The sequence below is a fragment of the Oncorhynchus gorbuscha genome, linkage group LG10 (genome assembly GCF_021184085.1).
Source record: "Oncorhynchus gorbuscha isolate QuinsamMale2020 ecotype Even-year linkage group LG10, OgorEven_v1.0, whole genome shotgun sequence".
Classification (NCBI taxonomy): Eukaryota; Metazoa; Chordata; class Actinopteri; order Salmoniformes; family Salmonidae; genus Oncorhynchus; species Oncorhynchus gorbuscha.
In genome coordinates, this window is record NC_060182.1 from 8,740,205 (window position 1) to 8,749,518 (window position 9,314).

The window sequence follows — 9,314 nt, forward strand, 5'->3', positions numbered from 1 at the left end:
AGAGAGAGAGAGAGAGAGAGAGAGAGAGAGGGAGAGGGAGAGAGGAGAGGGAGAGAGAGAGAGAGGGAGAGGGAGAGGGAGAGAGAGAGAGAGAGAGAGAGAGAGAGAGAGAGAGAGAGAGAGAGAGAGAGAGAGAGAGAGGGAGAGAGAGAGAGAGACAGAGAGAGAGAGAGAGAGAGAGAGAGAGAGAGAGAGAGAGAGAGAGAGAGAGAGAGAGAGAGAGAGAGAGAGAGAGAGAGAGAGAGAGAGAGAGAGAGGGAGAGAGAGAGAGAGAGAGAGAGAGAGAGAGAGAGAGAGAGAGAGAGAGAGGAAAATAAAGTATTTGCTGCAGCACACTTATTCCCCTTCAGAGACGACAGCAGGAAGTCAGTGTGAAGGAAAATCTTTATCAGTTGGAGGAGGATTCAATATGTATCACAATGTTATTATCTAGTTAGTCATTATCAAGGTTATTCCATTGAAATGAATAAAGCCCACTAGCTAGAACCATGAGGACAACAGTCAGATGGAAGACGTTCTGTCCAAGTCTTTGGTACTGCCTGCCCCTCTGTCCCCGTGAGGGCGTCATCTCCGTTGCAGTCAGGGTGGAACACAGCTGAGAGAGGTCCTCCTGGGGACCACAATGCCTTGTTCCTCTTTCTGACATCGAACTTAACATGGATGAGGGAAGAGGCACAACAACAGAAAAGGGGTTTAGCTGTCATTGGGTTTTCTACCCCATCCTCTCTCTCTCCCCCCCTTTCTCATATTTTCTCTCTCTCTCACTCTCTCACTCTCTCTGTCTCTCACTCTCTCTGTCTCTCACTCTCTCTCTCTCACTGTCTCTCTCTGTCTCTCTCTGTCTCTCTCTGTCTCTCTCTCTCTCTCTCTCTCTCTCTCTCTCTCTCTCTCTCTCTCTCTCTCTCTCTCTCTCTCTCTCTCTCTCTCTCTCCCTCTCTCTCTCTCTCTCTCTCTCTTTTCTGAAGTGACATTTCCTGTGAAAGTGACACAATCTATTGACACTTATGCCACCTCACAGCTCTCTGCTCCAACAGGAAGGGTAGCCTTTTCTCATCAGAGGTCTTGAAAACCTTTAATGGTGGTTTTAAATTTGTCAGGAAATGCAGCTCTGTCTCAGCCTCTCTCTCTCTCTCTCTCTCTCTCTCTCTGTCTCAGCTTTTCAATTAAATTAAATTAAATTAAATTCAAGGGCTTTATTGGCATGGGAATCATGTTAACATTGCCAAAGCAAGTGAGGTAGATAATATACAAAAGTGAAATAAACAATAAAAAATTAACGGTAAACATTACACATACAGAAGTTTCAAAACAATAAAGACATTACAAATGTCATATATATATATATATATATACAGTGTTGTAACAATGTATAAATGGTAGAATTTAACGTCTCTTTTCTGGATTTTGATAATTAGTGGGTATTGGCTTAATTCTGCTCTGCATGCATTATTTGGTGTTCTACGTTGTACACGAAGGATATTTTTGCAGAATTCTGCATGCAGAGTCTCAATTTGGTAGCATGCCCTCAATCATAGCATGCCCTTCTTGCCTTGTTTCTCAGATCGTTCACAGCTTTGTGGAAGTTACCTGTGGCGCTGATGTTTAGGCCGAGGTATGTATAGTTTTTTGCGTGCTCTTGGGCAACAGTGTCTAGATTGAATTTGTATTTGTGGTCCTGGCGTCTGGACCTTTTTTGGAACACCATTATTTTGGTCTTACTGAGATTTACTGTCAGGGCCCAGGTCTGACAGAATCTGTGCAGAAGATCTCGGTGCTGCTGTAGGCTGTGCTCACTGAGCCTGTACTCAGTGAGGTTTTTCTAAGGTTTTGATCAGTAATCATGGTCAAATATTTAGGGACAAATAGCACTGCATTTTGCTTTGTGTTTGTGTTTGTGTTTCCCAATAAGCAATATAGTTTTGTTTTGACTATGTTGTTATTTGGTTTATCCTGATTGATTAGATGTTCTGGTCTCTATCTCTCTGTCTCAGCTTCTCTCTCTCTCTGTCTCAGCTTCTCTCTCTCTCTCTCTCTCTCTCTCTCTCTCTCTCTCTCTCTCTCTCTCTCTCTCTCTCTCTCTCTCTCTCTCTCTCTCTCTCTCTCTCTCTCTCCCTTTATCCATCCTTACCCTCTGTGTCCAGCCCAGTCCTCTTGGATCTCTGGCTGCTCTCTGACTCAGACAGACTGCCTTCCACTTCCTGGTGGTCTGATCTGCTCCCTGACTGTAAATGTCAAACAATGACATGACACTAACTGTAAGAGGACCTCAGATCAGTTACATTTTTTACACTGTCAACATATAGGAAGAGTAGATGCTTGCCTTGCCGTTGGAGAAGAGTTGCTTCTGCAATCCAGAATTCAGAGCCTCAAGGAGCACCACTGTAATTACAGAGAAACATCAATGAACATACTAACACAGGTATGGACACAGCTGTACATGCCCTTGTACATGAACACGTAGCCTTGTTGCGCTGTCCTGTACCTGGGCGCAATGAGATGGTCAGAACAGGGACTTTCCTGTCCTCAGAGTCCTTTCCTGTCTTTTGATCTACTTTCCCCTCAGCTTCCTCCTTCTCTGGCTGCTCTTCCTCCTGTGGATGGGGTTAGACATATTACATGACTAAATCACGTGTGTGTGTGTGTGTGTGTGTGTGTGTGTGTGTGTGTGTGTGTGTGTGTGTGTGTGTGTGTGTGTGTGTGTGTGTGTGTGTGTGTGTGTGTGTGTGTGTGTGTGTGTGTGTGTGTGTGTGTGTGTGTGTGTGTGTGTGAGATTGTGGGGTGAGTGTGTGTGTGGTGTGTCTATTTCACATGCTAATTGCTATTCACTACTGTTCAGAAGTTTGGGGTCACATAGAAATGTCCTTGTTTTTGAAAGAAAAGCACAGTTTTATGTCCATTAAAATAACATCAAATTGATCAGAAATACAGTGTAGACATTGTTAATGTTGTAAATGACTGTTGTAGCTGGAAACGGCAGATTTTTAATGGAATATCTACAGAGGCGTACAAAGGCCCATTATCAGCAACCATCACTCCTGTGTTCCAATGGCACGCTAATCCAAGTTTATCATTTTAAAAGGCTAATTGATCATTAGAAAACACTTTTCCAATTATGTTAGCACAGCTGAAAACTGTTGTACTGATTAAATAAAACTGGCCTTCTTTAGACTAGTTGAGTATCAGGAGCATCAGCATTTGTGGGTTCGATTACAGGCTCAAAATGGCCAGAAACAAAGAACTTTCTTCTTAAACTTGTCAGTCTATTCTTGTTCTGAGAAATGAAGGCTATTCCATGCGAGAAATTGCCAAGAAACTGAAGATCTCGTACAACGCTGTGTACTACTCCCTTCACAGAACAGCTCAAACTGGCTCTAACCAGAATAAGAAAGAGGAATAGGAGGCCCCGGTGCACAACTGAGCAAGAGGACAAGTACATTAGAGCGTCTAGTTTGAGAAACAGATGCCTCACAAGTCCTCAACTGGCAGCTTCATTAAATAGTACCCGCAAAACACCTCAATATCTCAACGATAACAGTGAAGAGGCGACTCTGGGATGCTGGCCTTCTAAGCAGAGTTGCAAAGAAAAATCCAGAGGAACTCTGGGCAGAGGAACTATGCTTTGAAGGCCAGCATCCCGGAATTGCCTGTTCACTGTTAATGTTGAGATTCAGAAGAAAGTTCTTTGTTTCTAGCCATTTTGAGCCTGTAATTGAATCCACAAATGCTGATGCTCCAGATACTCAACTAGTCTAAAGAAAGCAAGTTTTATTGCTTCTTTAATCATGACAACAGTTTTCAGCTGTGCTAACATAATTGCAAAAGGGTTTTCTAATGATCAATTAGCCTTTTAAAATAATAAACTTGGATTAGCTAACACAACGTGCCATTGGAACCCAGGAGTGATGGTTGCTGATAATGGGCCTCTGTATGAAAATCATGTGTTTTATGTTATTTTAATGGACAAAAAAGTGTGCTTTCCTTTCAAAAACAAGGACATTTCTAAGTGACTCCAAACGTTTGAACGGTAGTGTACGTAGGATCAAGTAGAGCACCTTAAGGTTGTGGTTGTAGGGGCTTTGTCTCTGTTGGCTGGTGGGACGTGTAGAAGAGGAAGATGAAGGAAGAGCAGGTGTGGAGGAAGAGGAGGATGAGGAAGAGGGGGGACAGGCCTGGCTCTGTGGCGGGGAGTCTGTCCTGGTGGTCCTGTTAGATGTCTCCCCTTCTATGTACATGTCCTGTAGCGTGGGGCTGGCCTTGCTGTCCTGTAGCGTGGGGCTGGCCTTGCTGTCCTGTAGCGTGGGGCTGGCCTTGCTGTCCTGTAGCGTGGGGCTGGCCTTGCTGTCCTGTAGCGTGGGGCTGGCCTTGCTGTCCTGTAGCGTGGGGCTGGCCTTCCTGTCCTGTAGCGACTTAATGCTTTTGGACCTCCCAGGATCAGACAGGTCCAGAGGACAGTCAGCCTCTTTCAGACTCTCCCCGAACACCATCTCTGCCTGCACCACTGCCTCCCTCCACGAGTGTGGTGCCACCCTCCTGTCATGGTCCTGTACCCATGCTGTTGGTCTCTCTCCGTGCTCAGTGGACAGACTCCTGGTCAGGCTGGCTTGGGGAGGGTGGCTGGGCTTGAGCCAGGCCTTCCCAAGGCTGCTGTTCTGCTGGACGTAGGTCTGTAGATTGGGGAAGCGTGGTAGGTTGGGGTTATGTTTGGATTGGGACACCAAACTGTCGTCCACAGAGGTGGCCACGGTGACCCAGTCGGAGTGCTCCGGCAGGGGCCAGGGGAGGGAGAGACGGGCACTTTTGATTGGGTGCGGCCAGTAAGGGACTGGAGCATGGACCAGGTGACGGCTGTGCTTCTCATCTCCAGGTAGAGAGGAAGAGGTGGATAAGGAGGATGAGAAGGAGGATGAAGAGGGGAGATGCCTGTCTTTCTGGACAAGTAGGGGGTGTGGAATGGTGGGAGCGACAGGGGAGCGTTGCTGACCAACCACCTCCACACTATGGGCTCTAAGAGAGGGATGAGGGAAGAGGAGAACATTGTTGAATGTGAATGTGTTTCTCTTTTCTCTATTTGCTGTTATTGCCTCACTTTCTCACCTCTTCTGCCCAGCGTTGCCTCTGGCTGTACTGTGCTCTGGCCTCAATGCTTGTGTGATGGGAGTGGACATGGATAGGAGCTTATGGGATTCCTTTGTTAGATAAAAAGAGATATGGTGGCTGAGAGAAGGACAAGGACATTTTGACCTGTGATATATTCCTCAATATTTTTAGTTAACGATTTGTTATAGACCAACAAAATATACTTACATAGGATTGTTTTCCATTCAATCCCCTCACATCTCTGCATTCAGGTAGTGTCTCTGGTTGGTCCAAAAGACAAGAAGAAAAGACATCCTGATGATTATACTGGTGATGATGATGAGTCATCATTAAATGACAGGTTCATACGGTTCATTAGGTTCATACGGTTCATAAGGTTCATAAGGTTCATACGGTTCATAAGGTTCATAAGGTTCATAAGGTTCATAAGGTTCATAAGGTTCATACGGTTCATAACGCGTCATAAGGTTCATAAGGTTCATAAGGTTCATAAGGTTCATAAGGTTCATAAGGTTCATACGGGTCATAAGGTTCATAAGGTTCATACGGTTCATACGGTTCATAAGGTTTATACGCGTCATAAGGTTCATAAGGTTCATAAGGTTCATACGGTTCATAAGGTTCATAAGGTTCATAAGGTTCATACGGTTCATAAGGTTCATAAGGTTCATAACGAGAAGTGTTTTCTTTACTCTCACCGTCAACTCTAAGAGAGAGGCTGTGGTCTGTCTCAGTCTTCACTATGGACAGCCCTGCAGTGGCGCCCTCTGGTGTCTGGTTAAAAGACCTGATGGCTGTGAGGATGTGTGGCATAGCAGAAGGTGAAAGGTCAGCCGAATATCTGACCTCTGGAGTTGCATCCTGGGAGGAGGAATGTCCACTCTGACCTCTGAAACGACAAGCATGTTACGCTCACAACACTCAAGACAGAAACACAGACTCACATGTTGTAAAACATACAGAACTTACTCTAGTGTCACTCTCAGATGCCTGACTTCCTCTCGCAGCCGCTGGTTCTCCTTTTTCATCATGTTCATCTCTCCAGCTACAAAATAGAAAATACTGAAAATAATCCCCAGGCCATGGCTAATGTCTAATGTGAAAATACTGAAAATAATCCCCAGGCCATGGCTAATGTCTAATGTGAAAATACTGAAAATAATCCCCAGGCCATGGCTAACTAATGTGAAAATACTGAAAATAATCCCCAGGCCATGGCTAATGTCTAATGTGAAAATACTGAAAATAATCCCCAGGCCATGGCTAATGTCTAATGTGAAAATACTGAAAATAATCCCCAGGCCATGGCTAATGTCTAATGTGAAAATACTGAAAATAATCCCCAGGCCATGGCTAATGTCTAATGTGAAAATACTGAAAATAATCCCCAGGCCATGGCTAATGTCTAATGTGAAAATACGGAAAATAATCCCCAGGCCATGGCTAATGTCTAATGTGAAAATACTGCACTGTAGCTACAAAACAGGGAACCTTTACACAATGCTGGAGAGACATGTGGAGTGTGGAGAAGGGGACCTCAGAGTGCAAATTACAGGGGGAACAGGGGGTGGGGTCCCCTAAAATGACCCCCTAAAATGGAACATGAGTCCTCCTAAATGCAGTGGGGGGGGGGGGGTTCTCTAATTAGTGAAAAAAAAAGTTGTTTTATTGTCACACACCGGATCGGTGCAGTTTTTACAGGAACGAGGGTTAAGTGGACAGACTTTTCACCTTGTCCGCTCAGGTATTTGAACCAGCTACCAGCCCAACGTCCTAACCACTAGGCTGCCTGTCGACCACTCTCCTATTTGATTAAAATGCAATTTGTACAGTGGTAAAGATGAAAATAAAAGCTTGTTTACCGAATTAAACGAACATCCCCACCATCTGTGTCATGGTTTAAACAATGGTTTTCCCACATATGACTCTACTTCCAGGATAGTCTCTTTTCAGGTGTACCAACTTTTCTTTCTACAGAAAAAGGTTATTTTGTCAGAAAACCTCATCAATTAATCAAGGCAACAAGAATGTCGACCCAATGACAATGTCATTACACTTTGGGGAATTGTGTAACATCTGTCTCTTTCCATTTCATCAAGTGGCGTTATTCCATAGTACTTTGGTTGGATGAACATGAGCAGGTCGTCTCCTTTTAGATCGGATGAACATGCGCAGGTACTCTCCTTTTAAATCGGATGAACATGCGCAGGTACTCTCCTTTTAGATCGGATGAACATGCGCAGGTACTCTCCTTTTAGATCGGATGAACATGCGCAGGTACTCTCCTTTTAAATCGGATGAACATGCGCAGGTACTCTCCTTTTAAATCGGATGAACATGCGCAGGTACTCTCCTTTTAAATCGGATGAACATGCCCAGGTACTCTCCTTTTAAATCGGATGAACATGCGCAGGTACTCTCCTTTTTTGAAGTGATTTGGTTGACATCATGAGTGGTTTTGATCATGGTCTTTTAATAAAAATGTAAAAAATAGAAAAATAAATAAATAAATAAATGTACTGTTAAATAACACCTTTACTATTATAAGCTCATAAACATTTTGGGTGACATAGGAGGTCTCTTTAAAAAAAAAACATAGAGATTCCCCGAATGTCACAGTATAATTGGCACTCTAAATGGGGTTGATGTGATGTGTTAGTTGTTAGCTACCCAGGATGGAGATGTGCTGTAGGCTCTGGATCTGAGAGGTCTCATACTCCTGCTGCCGGCGCTTGGCCACATCCTGAGTCACAGTACACCTGTCACACAGCCCCGCCCTCAACCTGAAGCACAGAGGTCGGCGGGGGGTCAAACACTGACAAACATTGAGCTAGAGGCAGACTGTCCGGTGAAATACTTTTCTTATAAACAAAAAAAGGTAATTAAATATGTTAAAAAGACGCTTTTCTGTGATAGAAACGGTGTGGTCATATCCACGATAACAGAATGGTGTGGTCATACCCACGATAACAGAATGGTGTGGTCATACCCACGATAACAGAATGGTGTGGTCATACCCACGATAACAGAATGGTGTGGTCATACCCACGATAACAGAATGGTGTGGGAGCATACCGGTCATTAAGAATATTCATACGAGTAGACCGCTGATTGGCCAGCTCAGCCAATGAGGCAGGATGACATCATTCTCTCTTTGAGGAAATATCCAATCAAATCACATTTTATTTGTCACATGCACCGAATACCACATGTGTAGACTTTACCGTAGAAAACTTATTAGCCCTTTTCCAACAATAAAGAGTTAAAAACACAAATAAATAGCAAGCGTTTCTGAAACGGTTTGTTTGAGATACAAGATTAAATTGGGATTTATTATTATTTTTAAATTAATTTATGCGTTGGCCACAAATACAAGTATAAAATGAGTCAAGAACATTACTTGGGTATGGGTTAACAGAATATAAACTTTTAAAAGTAATATTTTCACTGCACAGTTACTTTAAAACAGCACACAGACACACACACATTGGTGGCACAAAAAAATGATGTAATACTATAATATACATGCCATTGAGCAGGGGCTTTTGTCAGTCATTCACATGCCACACATGGGTGGTCCCGGGGATCCTACCCACTATTTTGCCACTGCAAGTGCCATGCTCTACCAACTGAGCTTCATAAAATACCCCAAACGCAGACAGACACATTACTACATGCCCACACACACACACACACACACACACACACACACACACACACACACACACACACACACACACACACACACACACACACACACACACACACACACACACACACACACACACACACACACACACACACACACACACACACACACACACACACACACCACCCACCTGTTTTCCAGCTGTTTGATGTTGTCTGTGAGTAACCTCTGCTGCTCTCTCAGCTGTTGGTTCCTGTTGAACAGTTCCTCCATTCTCTTGGTGTCACTACATAGACCAGCACACCAACAGGTATCAATACGTCTCCCACACATCAACATGTCACCCTTTAGTGAATCAAATCAAAGTTTATTGGTCGCACACACAGATTTTGTAGACGTTATCACAGGTGTAACGGTCGTTTCTAGCTTCAATGGTGCGGTAATATGTAGCAATACACCATAATATCCACATAATCCCCCCCCCTAAAAACGGTGCGGTAATATGTAGCAATACACCACAATATCCACATAGGTTCCCCCCTAGTGACTAAGGTTCAGGGCAGCAGTC

The 9,314-nt window shown here is 44.0% G+C and overlaps 1 protein-coding gene across 2 annotated transcripts in view; it reads right to left on the reverse strand.

The window, feature by feature from the left end:
* Window positions 1–217: 217 nt before the first annotated feature.
* The window catches only part of LOC124045503 (RBBP8 N-terminal-like protein), a 35,500-nt gene continuing 26,403 nt past the window's right edge, over window positions 218–9,314 (reverse strand). Inside the window, exons 4-14 of one of the 2 annotated variants that reach the window (XM_046364839.1) lie at window positions 8,937–9,032; window positions 7,768–7,880; window positions 6,067–6,142; window positions 5,796–5,986; window positions 5,305–5,357; window positions 5,095–5,186; window positions 4,053–5,004; window positions 2,483–2,591; window positions 2,321–2,379; window positions 2,129–2,222; window positions 219–650 (exon numbers count right to left, since the gene is read on the reverse strand). In XM_046364839.1, coding sequence (XP_046220795.1) covers window positions 580–650; window positions 2,129–2,222; window positions 2,321–2,379; window positions 2,483–2,591; window positions 4,053–5,004; window positions 5,095–5,186; window positions 5,305–5,357; window positions 5,796–5,986; window positions 6,067–6,142; window positions 7,768–7,880; window positions 8,937–9,032 — 1,906 coding nt within the window. In that variant the 3' untranslated portion in view covers window positions 219–579. Of the gene's footprint in view, window positions 651–2,128; window positions 2,223–2,320; window positions 2,380–2,482; window positions 2,592–4,052; window positions 5,005–5,094; window positions 5,187–5,304; window positions 5,358–5,795; window positions 5,987–6,066; window positions 6,143–7,767; window positions 7,881–8,936; window positions 9,033–9,314 lie in introns of both variants that reach the window. The other variant, XM_046364838.1, reaches the window with a different exon arrangement.